At 42.0% G+C, this 17,509-nt stretch overlaps 1 protein-coding gene across 5 annotated transcripts in view; it reads right to left on the bottom strand.

Annotated features, from left to right (window-relative positions):
- Nucleotides 1-17,509, bottom strand: part of LOC129822365 (protocadherin Fat 3-like) — a 381,150-nt gene that overhangs the window by 120,882 nt on the left and 242,759 nt on the right. For all 5 annotated transcript variants that reach the window (XM_055880588.1, XM_055880589.1, XM_055880592.1 and 2 more), the window contains exon 4: nucleotides 13,235-13,296. In XM_055880588.1, coding sequence (XP_055736563.1) covers nucleotides 13,235-13,296 — 62 coding nt within the window. The remainder of the gene's footprint in view (nucleotides 1-13,234; nucleotides 13,297-17,509) is intronic.

Below are 17,509 nucleotides of genomic sequence, written 5' to 3'. Positions count from 1 at the left end.
ACACCACCTTACTAGAAACAGACTACCCTACTACAAACACACTACCCTACTACAAACACACTACAACAAACACACCACCATACTGGAAACACACTACCCTACTAGAAACACACTACCCTACTAGAAACACACTACCCTACTAGAAACACACTACCCTACTAGAAACACACTACCCTACTAGAAACACACTACCCTACTAGAAACACACTACCCTACTAGAAACACACTACCCTACTAGAAACACACTACCCTACTAGAAACACACTACCCTACTAGAAACACACTACCCTACTAGAAACACACTACCCTACTGGAAACACCCTACCCTACTAGAAATACACTACCCTACTAGAAACACACTACCCTACTAGAAACACACTACAACAAACACAATAGACTACTAGAAACACACTACCCTACTAGAAACACACTACCCTACTAGCAACACACTACCCTACTAGAAACACACTACCCTACTAGAAACACACTACTCTACTAGAAACACACTACCCTACTAGAAACACACTACCCTACTGGAAACACACTACCCTACTAGAAACACACTACCCTACTGGAAACACACTACCCTACTAGAAACACACTACCCTACTGGAAACACACTACCCTACTAGAAACACACTACCCTACTAGAAACACACTACCCTACTAGAAACACACTACCCTACTGGAAACATACTACCCTACTAGAAACACACTACCCTACTAGAACTAGAAACACACTACCCTACTAGAACTAGAAACACACTACCCTACTAGAAACACACTACCCTACTAGAAACACACTACCCTACTAGAAACACACTACCCTACTAGAAACACACTACCCTACTAGAAACACACTACCCTACTAGAACTAGAAACACACTACCCTACTAGAAACACACTACCCTACTAGAAACACACTACCCTACTGGAAACACACTACCCTACTAGAAACACACTACCCAACTAGAAACACACTACCCTACTAGAAACAGACTACCCTAGTAGAAACACACTACCCTACTAGAAACACACTACCCTACTAGAAACAGACTACCCTAGTAGAAACACACTACCCTACTAGAAACACACTACCCTACTAGAAACCCACTACCCTACTAGAAACACACTACCCTACTAGAAACAGACTACCCTAGTAGAAACACACTACCCTACTAGAAACAGACTACCCTACTAGAAACAAACTACTCTACTAGAAACCCACTACCCTACTAGAAACACCCTACCCAACTAGAAACACACTACCCTACTAGAAACACACTACCCTACTAGAAACAAACTACCCTACTAGAAACCCACTACCCTACTAGAAACACACTACCCTACTAGAAACAGACTACCCTAGTAGAAACACACTACCCTACTAGAAACACACTACCCTACTAGAAACACACTACTCTACTAGAAACACACTACTCTACTAGAAACACACTACCCTACTAGAAACACACTACCCTAGTAGAAACAGACTACCCTAGTAGAAACACACTACCCTACTAGAAACACACTACCCTACTAGAAACACACTACCCTACTAGAAACACACTACCCTACTAGAAACACACTACCCTACTAGAAACACACTACCCTAGTAGAAACACACTACCCTACTAGAAACACACTACCCTACTAGAAACACACTACCCTACTAGAAACACACTACCCTACTAGAAACAGACTACCCTACTAGAAACACACTACCCTACTAGAAACACACTACCCTACTAGAAACAGACTACCCTAGTAGAAACACACTACCCTACTAGAAACACACTACCCTACTAGAAACAGACTACCCTACTAGAAACACACTACCCTACTAGAAACACACTACCCTACTAGAAACAGACTACCCTACTAGAAACAGACTACCCTAGTAGAAACACACTACCCTACTAGAAACACACTACCCTACTAGAAACACACTACCCTACTAGAAACACACTACCCTACTAGAAACAGACTCACACACCCTCTCTCTCTCACACACACACACACACACACACACACACACACACACACACACACACACACACACACACACACACACACACACACACACACACACACACACACACACACACACACACACACACCCACCCACGTACACACACATACACACATCCTGTGCATCTGACCTTCTTACAGATGCTGGCAGCAGGCTTTTCTTCCCCAATATCACTCAAGCTTTTGTCTCAGGCATTTGTTCTCAGATGCAACACTTTTCTCTTCCGCCATGCTGAATAGGGGTTTTGACCCTGTGCGTGCATGTTCAAGTGTGTGTGTGTGTTTGTGTGTATGTGCTTCATCTGTTCATGTGAAAAATCCATTCTGGTCCATGCAGAACTTGGCATACACATCTCATCAGGAGCATTTAACCATTGCCACTAAACATCTGCCCTTATTTTGGATCTTAATTTGATCACCCTATTGCAGGAGAACTATGCAGGATATTTAAAATGTGTAGTGTATTTGATGTTTAAATAGGCTTCTGAAGTTTGTAATTTCCACTTATGAAAGATCTTTCAATTGTATTTATTGATATTTTTATTTATTTAACTAGGCAAGTCAGTTAAGAACAAACTATTGTTTACAATGACTACCCCGGCCAAACCCAGATGACACTGAGCCTATTGTGCGCCGCCCTATGGGACTCCCAATCACGGCCGGATGTGATACAGCCTGGATCAATCCCTTCCATTAACAACAATAATTCACATTTCCTGTTGCAGCAGGATTATTTTTCTGCTGTAGCAAACTGGCTCAAATGAAGATCTTATGTCTGTACATTGGGACAGATCTACTAAGAGTTTGCACCTGAAGAGTTTCTTTCCAAAACGCTATAGGTATATATTCAGAAATGTTGGTAAATTAGCTTTATTGTTTGAAGACCTTATGAAAGAGATTCATGTGTTTTTTTCACTATCTAATCATGGCATGGGATTGTTCAATGACAAACATGTATTTGTTTGAAATCTATCACTTGATGGTTTAATTTCAGAGAGACAAATAAGCATGTTTTTATGCAAAATGCTATGTATCTGTCACGTCTGCTCTCGCTCCCCCTCCCTGGTGCTCAAAGGTGGCAGACTCCACAGCATTGCACACTCCTGCCACCATCATTACGCAAAAATGCCTTCTCCCCGTCACGCGCATCAGCGTATTATTGACTCACCTGGAATCAATCCCCTATTTATTACCTCACCCATATTTGTCAGTTCCCCATCTCTGTTCCCCGCTGCTGCATTAATTGTCGAATGTCGTTGTTTTGCCCGTGTGCTGACGCTGTGCCTGTCTTGTTTCATGTTTGTTCCTTATTAAATGTTGACTCCCCGTACCTGCTTCACATCTCTGGTGTCGGTCCTTACAGTACCACCTCACTCTCAGAGAAATAAGTAGTACTACCAGGTTTTAAACAGTGAAATGTAACAAATATGTTTGTTTTTTAAATAAATAACTGTACAAATGATATATTTGTGACATCAATATCCCTATATACAGTGCATTCGGAAAGTATACAGACCCCCTTGACTTTTTCCACATTTTGTTACGTTACAGCCTTGTTCTAAAATGTATTAAAAAAAAATCCTCATCAATCTACACCCATACCCCACAATGACAAAGCAAAAACTGGTACCTTATTTACATAAGTATCCTTTGCTATGAGACTCACATTGAGCTCACGTGCATCCTGTTTCCATTGATATTCTTTGAAATGTTTCTACAACTTGATTGGAGTCCACATGTGGTAAATTCAATTGATTGGACATGATTTGGAAAGGCAAACACCTGTCTAAATAACGTCCCGCATTTGACAGTGCATGTCAGAGCAAAAACCAAGCCATGAGGTCGAAGAAATTGTCCAAAAAGCTCAGAGACAGGATCGTGTCGAGGCACAGATCTGGGGAAGGGTACCAAGAAATATCTACAGCATTGAAGGTTCCCAACACAGGGCCCTCCATCATTCTTAAATGGAAGAAGTTTGGAACTACCAAGACTCTTTCTAGAGCTGGTCGCCCGGCCAAACCTCAAGGAGGTGACCAAGAACCCGATAGTCACTCTGATTGAGTGCCAGAGTTCTTCTGTGGAGATGGGAGAACCTTCCAGAAGGATAACCATCTCGGCAGCACTCCACCAATCAGGCCTTTATGGTAGAGTGGCCAGAAGGAAGCCATTCCTCTGTAAAAGGCACATGACAGCCCACTTGGAGTTTGCCAAAAGGCACCTAAAGACTCTCAGACCATGAGAAACAAGATTCTCTGGTCTGATGAAACCAAGATTGAACTATTTGGCCTGAATGGCAAGCGTCACATCTGGAGGAAACCTGGCACCATCCCTACAGTGAGGCATGGTGTAAAACGTTTACGTTTGCCATTTTAGTCATTTAGCGCAGGGGTTCCCAAACCTTTTCACTCAGGCCCCCATTCTAGCATTGGGGAACATCCCACGCCACGTCTATTTGTATGGGCACAAGCACTGTTCATGACACAAACTGATCAAAACCTCTTTAATTAATTGTTACTTTGATTTCTTATTCTTATCCGTATTTTGTAAAACTAGAAGTCGGCCGATTAATTAGGGGCGATTTCAAGTTTTCATAACAATCGGTAATCGTCATTTTTGGACGCCGATTATGGCCGATTACATTGCATTCCACGAGGAAACTGCGTGGCAGGCTGACCATCTGTTATGCGAGTGCAGCAAGGAGCCAAGGTAAGTTGTTAGCTAGCATTAAACTTATCTTATAAAAAACAATCACTCTTCACATAATCACTAGTTAACTACACATGGTTGCTGATATTACTAGGTTAACTAGCTTGTCCTGCGTTGCATATAATCAATGCGGTGCCTGTTAATTTATCATCAAATCACAGCCTACTTCGCCAAACGAATGATGATTTAACAAAAGCACAATCGTGGCACGAATGTACCTAACCATAAACATCAATGCCTTTCTTAAAATCAATACACAGAAGTATCTTTTTTTAAACCTGCATATTTAGTTAAAATAAATTAATGTTTGCAGGTAATATTAACTATGGAAATTGTGTCACTTCTCTTGCGTTCATTGCACGCTGAGTCAGGGTATATGCAACAGTTTGGGCCGCCTGGCATGTTGCGAACTAATTTGACAGAATTTTACATAATTATGACATAAAATTGAAGGTTGTGCAATGTAACAGCAATATTTAGACTTAGGGTTGCCACCATTTGATAAAATACGGAATGGTTCTGTATTTCACTAAAATAATAAACATTTTGTTTTTGAAATGATAGGATTTAACCATATTAATGACCAAAGGCTCGTATTTCTGTGTTTATTATATTATAATTAAGTCTATGATTTGAGGTTTGATAGAGCAGTCTGACTGAGCGGTGGTAGGCAGCAGCATGCTCGAAAGCATTCATTCAAACTTTACTGCGTTTGCCAGCAGCTCTTAGCAATGCTTGATTCACTGCACTGTTTATGACTTCAAGCCTATCAACTCCTGAGATTAGGCAGGCAATACTAAAGTGCCTATTAGAACATCCAATAGTCAAAGGTATATGAAATACAAATGGTATAGAGAGAAATAGTCGACGCGTTATAATTCCTATAATAACTACAACCTAAATTTTCTTAACTGGGAATATTGAAGAACTGGGAATATTGAACCACCAGCTTTCATATGTTCTGAGCCAGGAACTTAAACGTTAGCTTTTTTACATGGCACATATTGCACTTTTACTTTCTTTTCCAACACTGTGTTTTTGCATTATTTAAACCAAATTGAGCATGTTTCATTATTTATTTTTGACTAAATAGATTTTATTGTCACGACTTCGGCCAAAGTTGGTCCCTCTCCTTGTTCGGGCGGCGTTTGGCGGTCGACGTCACCGGCTTTCTAGTCGCCACCGATCCATGTTTCATTTTCGTTTTGTTTTGTCTTGATCATACACACCTTGTTTCCATTCCATGAATTATGTTCCTTATTTAACCCTCTGACTTCCCTCTCTGTTTGGTGCGTTATTGTTTGTCATGTGGGTTCGTGTTGATAGTGCTCTGGATGATTGTGTTTGTCCCTTGTTTGGAACTTTACGTATATTTTGAGTAAATTTGAGTAAATTTGGATTATTACATTCACCAACAACCTCACATTTATTTATGTATTATATTAAGTTAAAATAAAAGTGTTCATTCAGTATTGTTGTAATTGTCATGAATACAAATATATATGTATATATATATATATATATATATATAAAAATCAGCCGATTAATCGGTATCGGTGTTGAAAAATCATTATCGGTCGACTTCTATTTTAAACTGCATTGTTGGTTAGGGGCTCGTACTGTAAGTAAGCATTTCACTATAAAGTCTACACCTGTTGTATTCGGCGCATGTGACTAATACAATTTGATTTGATTTGTTGGTGGAGAGAACATTTTGCAGATTTAAAGCATATTTCCTGCAATTCTAGAAGTTGTGTCATGGGGTGGAGAGAAAATGTTGCAGTTTTAAAGCAAATTTCCTTGCAATTATATACATTTTGCCATGTCTAATGTATATTCATGAGATATTTGAGTGACTCAAACATTACAACAAAACCTATGGGCTAAAAAACCAAGCTACATGAGCTAGTTGATCTGGACATTTCTGACAAGTTATAAATAGCTCTCTAAGGTATGCACTGACCGACATGTCAAGAGGAACACTGATCAAATCAAACGTTATTCGTCACATGCGCTGAATACAACAAGTGTAGACCTTACCGTGAAATGCCGAATACAACAAGTGTAGACCTTACCGTGAAATGCTGAATACAACAAGTGTAGACCGTACCGTGAAATGCTTACTGACAAGCCCTTAACCAACAGTGCAGTTCAAGAAGAGTTTAGAAAATATTTACCAAATAAACTAAAGTAAAAAATAATAAAAAGTAACACAACAACATAACAAAAACAAGGCTATATACAGGGGATACCGTACCGAGTCAGTGTGCGGGGTACAGGATAGAGGTCATTTGTACATGTAGGTAGGGGTGAAGTGACTATGCATAGATAATGAACAGCGAATAGCAGCAGTGCACAAAACAAACGGGGGGGGGGGGGGGGGGGGGGTCGATAGTCCGGGGGCCATTTGATTAATTGTTCAGCAGTCTTATGTCTAGAAGGTAGAAGCTGTTAAGGAGGCTTTTGGTCCTAGACTTGGCGCTCCGGTACTGCTTGCCGTGTGGTAGCAGAGAAAACAGTCTGGAGTCTCGGACAATTTTATGGTATTTTCTCTGACACCGCCTATTATATAGGTCCTGGATTGCAGGAAGCTTGGCCCCAGTGATGTACTGGCCGTACGCACCACTCTTTGTAGCGCCTTGCGATCAGATGCCTAGCAGTTGACATACCAGGCGGTGATGCAACCGGTCAGGAAGCTCTCGATGGTGCAACTGTAGAACTTTTTGAGGATCTGGGGACCATTGACAAATCTTTTTAGTCTCCTGAGGGGGAAAAGGTTTTGTTGTGCCCTCTTCATGACTGTCTTGGTGTGTTTGGACCATAATAGATTGTTGGTGATGTGGACACCAAGGAACTTTAAACTCTCGACCCGCTCCACTACAGCCCTGTCGATGTTAATGGGGGCCTGTTCGGCCCGCCTTTTCCTGTAGTCCACGATCAGCTCTTTTGTCTTGCTCACATGGAGGGAAAAGTTTTTGTCCTGGCACGACACTGCCAGTTCTCTGACCTCCTCCCTATAGGCTGTCTCGTCGTTGTCGGTGATCAGGTCTACCACTGTTGTGTTGTCAGCTAACTTAATGATGGTGTTGGAGTCATGTTTGGCCATGCAGTCGTGGGTGAACAGGGAGTACAGGAGGGGACTAAGCACACACCCCTGAGGGGCCCCAGTGATTAAGATCAGCGTGGCAGACGTGTTGTTGTCTGCCCTTAACACCTAGGGGTGGCCCATCAGGAAGTCCAGGATCCAGTTGCAGAGGGCGGTGTTTAGTCCCAGGGTCCTTAGCTTAGTGATGAGCTTCGTGGGCACTATGGTGTTGAACGCTCAGCTGTAGTCAATGAACAGCATTCTCACATAGGTGTTCCTTTTCTCCAGGTGGGAAAGGGCAGTGTGGAGTGCGATTGAGATTGCGTCATCTGTGGATCTGTTGGGGCAGTATGCTAATTGGAGTGGATCTAGGGTATCTGGGAGGATGCTGTTGATGTGAGCCATGACCAGCCTTTCAAAGCACTTCATGGCTACCGATGTGAGTGATACGGGGCGGTAATCATTTAGGCAGGTTACCTTCGCTTCCTTGGGCACAGGGATTATGATGGTCTGCTTGAAACATGTAGGTATTACAGACTCAGTCAGGGGGAGGTTGAAAATGTCAGTGAAGACACTTGCCAGTTGGTCCGTGCATGCTTTGAGTACACATCCTGGTAATCCATCGGGCCCCATGGCTTTGTGAATCTTGACCTGTCTAAAGATCTTGCTCACATCGGCTACCGAGAGCGTTATCACAGTCGTCCAGAACAGCTGGTGCTCTCGTGCATGCTTCAGTGTTGCTTGCATCGAAACGAGCATAAAATGCATTTAACTCGTCTGGTAGGCTTGCGTTACTGAGCAGCTCGCGTCTGGCTTTCTCTTTGTAGTCCGTAAAAGTTTTCAAGCCCTGCCACATCCGACGTGCCTCGGAGCCGGTGGAGTAGGATTCAATCTTAATCCTATATTCACGCTTAGCTTGTTTGATGGTTCGTCTGAGGGCATTGCGGGATTTCTTATAGCCCTATAGATTAGTGTCCCGCTCCTTGAAAGCGGCAGCTTGATGAGGATGTTGCCTGTAATTCATGGCTTCTGGTTGCGATATGTACATACGGTCACTGATGATGCACTCCCCAATTTCGAAATTGCACCCTGTGCATTCTACTACTACAACTTTCAAGAGTAGGTTCCAGACTGAGTTCCTTAAAAAAAAAAAAAACCCTGCCAACCAGTTTGGGAACCACAGATTTAGCAGATGCTCTTATCCAGATCAAATTACAGTGACTGCATTCATCTTAAGATACATAGGTGAGAGGACGACATATCACAGTCAAATAAACAGATACTAACATTCCATTCCAGCTAAACAATGGAAAATATGATATGTAGTGTTCTGAAGATTTTTTTTTTAATACACAGCTAAAATATATGAATAAAAAATCTGAGAAAAGGAATGTTTTACACACCCATGAAGGTAACCATAATCAATAATTTACTTCTGAAAAAACACAAATGTGGGCCTCCTGAGTGGCGCAGCGGTCTAAGACACTGCATCGCCGTGCTTGAGGCATTCCCTTTTGTGTTTGTGGGTTCTTGTCTATGTGTAGTTGCCTGTCAGCACTCGTTTTGTATAGCTTCACGTGTCGTTTTGTTATTTTGGTTAGTTTGTTCAGTGTTCATTCTTATTATAATAAAGAATGTACGCACACCACGCTTGGCCTTGGTCCGATCCTTATAACGAACGTGACATTTGGAAATAAACCCTTCACCTGTTCTTTCCACAGAAAGTTAAGCATAGAAGATCAAACAAAAGTCTAGGAGAAGGAATAATATATTTATGGTAAAGTCTGTTTTGTCCCCTATTGAAGCAGCAGGTTCTTGGTACAGGCCTAGCTGCAACATTATAAGCTAACACATTCCATGCTAACAGGCTACGTGCTAACTTTGATCTATAAACCCCTGCTAAATCTGATCGGACGTACAGTACAAATCACATCAATATAAAGCTCTGCACCAAACCTATGAAACAAATGTGGGCCATTAACCTGTTGAGGATGGGGGCGCTGTTGAGACTATTTATGCTAATTGGGTAATTTTTGAAACGGCTTCCCACAAAATCCTTGATCGTACAATATGCATATTATTATTATTATTGGATAGAAAACAGTCTATAGTTTCTATAGGAGTTGAAATTTTGTCTCTAAGTGGAACAGAGCCCATTCTACAGCAATTTCCCTGACATGGATTCAGATTTCAGAAATGTTGGCCACTGTTCTGAAGTCAGTTAAAAGGGCACTGTTATTGCTATGACTGTACGGACACTTCTTACGTCTTCCCCTGGATTCCTTTACGTGATGACGATTCCAATGGGGTCGATTGCGCGTTCACAGGCCCTATAAATCAAAAAACCCTGTAGCTAGCAAGTCTTTTCTTGGTGCGTCACGCGCGTGGAGGACACCGACCCTCTCCTGTTCCAAGCGTTAGTTTAGCCTGTTATATTTCTCCGGTCATCTTTTCACTCGTTATAGGAGTTAAAAACATCATAAGGTAGTTAATTTAAAGCGTTTTATAGCAATTTATATCCGTTTAGTGCGATTTTGGGACATTTATTTCTTTAACGCTGTGAATAGCTGGGCACGCTTTCAGTTCATCCCGAACGCAGTTGGCATTTCCACATGGCAAGAGGACAGCTTTCCACCAAAAGACGATTACTCCCAAGAAAGGATCCTTTGCCCAAGATACTGATGGAAGAACAGCTCAAGGTAGGACATTTTTATTATGATAAATCGTGTTTCTGTCGAAACATTTTAGTGGCTTAGGACGCCATGTTTTTTGACGTAGCTTCGCTTGGCGCAAACTGTATTGAAAAGTAAGGATAAATTAAAAAATGTAATTCCGCAATTGTATTAAGAATTAAATTGTCTATCAATCCCTGTCCACCCTATATTTTTTAGTCACGTTTATGAGTATTTATGTATAAGAGTAGATCACTGTCTAAGTGGCGCAAGGACATTTTCTGACCAGCTTGTCTACATTTCACATTGTCTAACCATGATTTTGGTGGCTAAATATAAACATTTGCGATCAAACTCTATATGGATTGTGTAATATGATGTTACAGGAGTGTCATCGGAAGAATTCTGAGAAGGTTAGTGAAAAAATTAATATCTTTTGGCGATGTTGACTTTTATCGCTCACTTTGGCTAGAATCAATGCTGGGCTGCTATGTGCTATGTGCTATGCTAATATAACGATTTATTGTGTTTTCGCTGTAAGACACTTAGAAAATCTGAAATATTGTCTGTATTCACAGGATCTGTGTCTTTCGATTCGTGTATGCTGTGTATTTTTACGAAATGTTTGATGATTAGTAAGTAGGTAAACACGTTGCTCTAAGTAGTTTTTCTACTCCATTTGTGACGGTGGGTGCAATTGTAACCTATGCCATCTACCTGAAATATGCACTTTTTTCTAACAAAACCTATCCCATACCATAAATATGTTATCAGACTGTCATCTAATGAGTTTTTTTGTTGGTTAGGGGCTATAAATATCTTAGTTTAGCCGAATTGGTGATGGCTACTGGTGTTGGTGGACAAATAAAAGATGGTGGATTATGCTAATGTGTTTTTAGGTAATAGATGTACATCTTTACATATTGTGTCTTCCCTGTAAAACATTTTAAAAATCGGACATGTTGACTGGATTCACAAGATCTGTGTCTTTCATTAGCTGTATTGGACTTTAATGTGTGAAAGTTAAATATTTAAAAAAAATATTTTTTTTGAATTTCGCGGCACTGGTTTTTCAGTGGGGGGGGGGGGGGGGGGTGTGCCGCTAGCGCCACGCTGATCCTAGACAGGTTAACATTTAGGTTCATCTCTGTAGATATCGATAAGACTTCACAGCATGGGACAACAAAATCATAATCATTCTCCATCTGTTTATTCCTCATTGATCTGGCGTGGCATCTGTGTAAATTAATATGGATTTCTATGACCGGTCTAAATCACACCACTGTTTACTGTTTGGAGGGTTGGCATGGAGAGGAAATAAGACTTAACTGGTTTGCACTGTCGCACCGTTTTAAGTCTGTAGCTAAACTATATGTGGAATGGAGTGAGGGAATGGCTAGCAGACAGACGGACAGACAGACAGCCAAGCATAGGACAGAGAAGTAGGAAGATGGGAATGGCTGACGGACAGACAGGCAGAGGACAGAGAGGTAGGAAGATGGCCGAAGATGTTTGCTTTCTCTCACAGTGCAGCGTTATTAGACTATACAGGGAGGTGGGAGAAGAGATGTTACTGAGCATCAACTAACATAAAACATAGAGGCTTTGTTACGTTGAGGATTTAATGGATGTAATGTGTCCATTGATCTGTTTCCTCATCACATATTCTCCCCGTCACAGACCATATCTGAAGTATACTGCCAGCTTGCATCAAAACATACGACAGCATTTTCCTGAGAAACAATCAATACAGCAAGAGCAGAATATCTTTAAAAAGAGTTTGTCACCAGACACACGCACGCACGCACGCACGCACGCACGCACGCACGCACACACACACACACTCACTCACACACACACACACACACACACACACACACACACACACACACACACACACACACTCCCCACACAGAGGCTCATGATTCAGGACTCTGACAGCAGCAACACCATTTACCTCCAATCTGCCACCCTTAGTCAAGATACGGCACTCCAATCAGCTCATAATGGAACCCAACACACAAACTCCATTTCCTGCTCCACTCCTCGTACTGACTCAATTACACTAGACCTGCCTCTCTAATGCACACTCTACTGAGACCAGGAAGTCAGAGAGGGAGGTATGAAGAGAGACGGATAGAGAGAGATCAACAGAGAGAAAAAGACAGACAGAGAGAGAGAGAGAGGGAGAGAAAGAGAAGATGAGAGAGAAAGATAGAGAGAGAGAGGGATAGAGAGACACAGAGAGAGAGAGAGAGAGAGAGAGGTGGAAGAGAGAGAGAGAGAGGGAGAGAAAGAGAAGATGATAGAGAAAGATAGAGAGAGAGAGGGATAGAGAGACACAGAGAGAGAGAGAGAGAGAGAGAGAGAGAGGAGGAAGAGAGAGAGAGGAGGAAGAGAGAGAGAGAGAGAGCAGAGCGGATGGGACAGGAGGCTTCTCTCTGTCAGGGTTCTAAAGGTTTGGCTCCAGTCCGCCACAATGGGAGAGAGATACTGAGAGATGTACTGTATTTTCATTAAACATCTGACAGCGCATTCACGTCAGACAGCCAAACACATGCATAGAAACGTGTCGGACACACACACACACACACACACACACACACACACACACACACACACACACACACACACACACACACACACACACACACACACACACACACACACACACACACACACACACACACACACACACACACACACACACACACACACACACACACACAGTGTCTCTTACCTCTAAAACATGCTCAGCCTGTTGCTCCCTGTCTAGTTTCCTGGACGTGGTAGTGATGACACCTGTGAACACAGAGACAAACACATGAGAGAAAAGAACTAACAAACACATACAGGAACATCAAATGTATTTATGAAGCCCTTTTAACATCAGCATATGTCAAAGTGCTATGCAGAATCCCAGCCTAAATCCCTAAAGCAATGCAGACGTAGAAGCACAGTGGCTAGGAAAAACTCCCTAGAAAGGCAGAAACCTAGGAAGAAACCTAGAGAGAAGCTAGGCTCTGAGGAGTGGCCAGTCCTCTTCTGGCTGTGCCGGGTGGAGATTATAAGAGTACATGGCCATTAAGGCCAGATTGTTCTTCAAGATGTTCAAACGTTCATAGATGACCAGCAGGGTCAAATAAAAATCCCAGTGGTTGTAGAGGGTGCAACAGGTCAGCACCTCAGGAGTACATTTTCTTAACTGTAGCCACACTACAGTTTAAAAGTTTGGGGTCACTTAGAAATGTCCTTGTTTTTGAAAAAAAAAAAAATTGTCCATTAAAATAACATAAAATTGATCAGAAATACAGTGTAGACATTGTTAATGTTGTAAATGACTAAATTGCCAAGAAACTGAAGATCTCGTACAGCGCTGTGTACTACTCCCTTCACAGAACAGAGCAAACGAGCTCTAACCGGAATAGAAATAGGAGTGGGAGGCCCCGGTGCACAACTAAGCAAGAAGACAAGTACATTAGAGTCTCTACGTCAACAGTGAAGAGGCGACTCCGGGATGCTGGTCTTCTAGCAGAGTTGCAAAGAAAAAGCCATATCTCAGACTCGCCAATAAAAAGAAAAGATTAAGATGGGCAAAAGAACACAGACACTGGACAGAGGAACTGTGCCTAGATGGCCAGCATCCCGGAGTCACCTCTTCACTGTTGATGTTGAGACTGGTGTTTTGCGGGTACTATTTAATGAAACTGCCAGTTGAGGACTTGTGAGGCGTCTGTTTCTCAAACTAGACATACTAATGTACCTGTCCTCTTACTCAGTTGTACACCGAGGCCTCCCACTCCTAATTTCTATTCTGGTTAGAGCCAGTTTGCGCTGTTCTGTGAAGGGAATAGTACACAGCGTTGTACAAGATCTTCAGTTTCTTGGAAATGTCTTGCATGGAATAGCTTTCATTTCTCAGAACAAGAATAGACTGATGAGTTTGAGAAGAAAGTTCTTTGTTTCTGGCCATTTTGAGCCTGTAATCGAACCCACAAATGCTGATGCTCCAGATACTCAACTAGTCTAAAGAAGGCCAGTTTTATTGCTTCTTTAATCAGAACAACAGGTTACAGCTGTGCTAACATAATTGCAAAAGGGTTATCTAATGATCAATTAGCCTTTTAAAATTATAAACTTGGATTAGCTAACACAACGTGCCATTGGAACACAGTAGTGATGGTTGCAGATAATGGGCCTCTGTACGCCTATGTAGATATTCCATAAGAAATCTGCCATTTCCAAGTACAATAGTCATTTACAACATTAACAATGTCTACACTGTATTTCTGATCAATTTGATGTTTTTTAATGGACATTTTTTTTTGCTTTTCTTTCAAAAACAAGGACATTTCTAAGTGACCCCAAACTTTTGAATGGTAGTGTCAATAAAAAACATTTAAACGACATCATGAATGTGTGGTCAAAAACAGCTTCATTAAGGCAACTAATGTCACATTTAATTAGTCAGATCTACTTATGATATTCCTACATTACCCTCATTAGCTCACGGGATACACATGCACACACACACACACACACACACACACACACACACACACACACACACACACACACACACACACACACACACACACACACACACACACACACACACACACACACACACACACACACACACACACACACACACGTACACACCGGGACTCCCACCACCTAACCAAATGAGCATTGTGACAAGGTAATTACTGTGGCTGTCCTACAGGACGCTGTCTGAGGCTAATTACTGACACTAGTCTCTACTGCCCATAATTGTTTTGTTACTTAATGTCATTACAGCAGAACAGAGAGAGAGAGAGAGAGAGAGAGAGAGAGAGAGAGAGAGAGAGAGAGAGAGAGAGAGAGAGAGAGAGAGAGAGAGAGAGAGAGAGAATGAATAAGAGAGAGAGAATGAATAAGAGAGAGAGAAGGAATAAGAGAGAGAGAGAGAAGAAGGAATAAGAGAGAGAGAGATAAGGAATAAGAGAGAGAGAAGGAATAAGAGAGAGAGAGAGAAGAAGGAATAAGAGAGAGAGAAGGAGAAGGAATAAGAGAGAGAGAGAAAGAGAGGAATAAGAGAGAGAGAAAGAGAGAAGGAATAATAGAGAGAGAGAAAGAGAGGAATAAGAGAGAGAGAGAAAGAGAGAAGGAATAATAGAGAGAGAGAAAGAGAGGAATAAGAGAGAGAGAGAAAGAGAGAAGGAATAATAGAGAGAGAGAGAGAGAGAGAGAGAGAGAGAGAGGGAATAATAGAGAGAGAGAAAGAGAGAAGGAATAATAGAGAGAGAGAAAGAGAGGAATAAGAGAGAGAGAGAAAGAGAGAAGGAATAATAGAGAGAGAGAGAGAGAGAGAGAGAGAGAGAGAGAGAGAGAGAGAATGAATGAATAAGAGAGAGAGAATGAATAAGAGAGAGAGAAGGAATAAGAGAGAGAGAAGGAATAAGAGAGAGAGAGAGAAGAAGGAATAAGAGAGAGAGAGATAAGGAATAAGAGAGAGAGAAGGAATAAGAGAGAGAGAGAAGAAGGAATAAGAGAGAGAGAAGGAGAAGGAATAAGAGAGAGAGAAGGAGAAGGAATAAGAGAGAAAGAAAGAGAGAAGGAATAAGAGAGAGAGAGAAGGAGAAGGAATAAGAGAGAGAGAAAGAGAGAAGGAATAAGAGAGAGAGAGTGAGAGAGAGAGAGAGAAGGAATAAGAGAGAGAGAGAGGGTGACTGACAAGGAATGGGAAAGAGAGAAATTGGAGGGAGAGGAGACTGTCAGGAGAGAGACAGTGTGACAGTGTGACAATGTGCCTCGACACATGGGACATTTCCCTCCATTTCTCCTCACATGAATGGAAACGTATGCTACCTTGCTAAAGTTCAGTCAGTTTGAAAGAGACCTCAGGGGTGAGCAAGAATAGCCACTTATTCATTTACTGGTCACGCTACTGTACACCCCCTCTTCTCCTTCTCCCTTCTCCCTCCCATCATGTCTCACAGATCAATACAGCGTTTTAGGCCCTTGCAAGGTTTTCTGACACTGTCAAGAGTTTGCTCGGTGAGAAAACAAAACAGTGGTGAGAAATAGAGCTTCTGGGGAGAGAGCGCTCAACCTGGAGTGACGCATGCACGCCTTATATAATCTCCCTGATGGAAAACAGGAGCACAACTGAGATACAATGGTTCTACCTGGAGAATTGAGGATTGTCACACTCACACACACCCACCAACACACCCACCCACACACACCCACACCCACCCACACCCATACCCACACCCACACAGGTTTTGTTCTTCTATCCTCGTGGGGACCTAAAATTTATTTTAAAATCAAATTCCTATTTTCCCTAACCCTAACCCTAAACCTACCCCTACCCCTAACCCCTAACCCCAAATCCTAACCCTTACCCTAACCACTAACCCCTTACCAAACTCTAATTGCAACCTAACCCTTAACTTAAAATAGCCCCCCATATTCTCTCTCTCATTATTCATGATTGGATAAACAGTAGGTGATGGGTTGTGTTCTAAGTGATGACAGTTAGAGGGAGGAGGTTTTCCTGGGCAGGCGATCGATGAGGGCAATCAACCCTGAAGGACCCCAGTGACACAGAACTGAGCCGGACGGGTCCTCATCGACCCTCTCAATGGTGAGTCTGTCACTCTGTACACACACTTTAAACACACACACACATCAATGTACTGTATCCGTTTTTGTTTACTTTCGTTCCAACTGGTGGGCTCAGAGTAAAGAGAAGTGTATCAAATAAACTGCACTAGATTCATTCAGTCAATGTGTGTTTGTGTCTGGTTTCTTTGTGGCCTGCTATAATACACACACTGACACGCACAGTCTCAGGAGGAAGGCCTTTTGAGGAAAATACTCTAATGACTGCAGACTTGGATAAACTTCTTATCATATGAAGAGCGAGGCATACAATAGGACAAACACACACACACACACACACACACACACACACACACACACACACACACACACACACACACACACACACACACACACACACACACAC

Source organism: Salvelinus fontinalis, chromosome 24 (genome assembly GCF_029448725.1).
Source record: "Salvelinus fontinalis isolate EN_2023a chromosome 24, ASM2944872v1, whole genome shotgun sequence".
Classification (NCBI taxonomy): domain Eukaryota; kingdom Metazoa; phylum Chordata; class Actinopteri; order Salmoniformes; family Salmonidae; genus Salvelinus; species Salvelinus fontinalis.
This window is presented reverse-complemented; position numbering and strand designations above follow the sequence as displayed.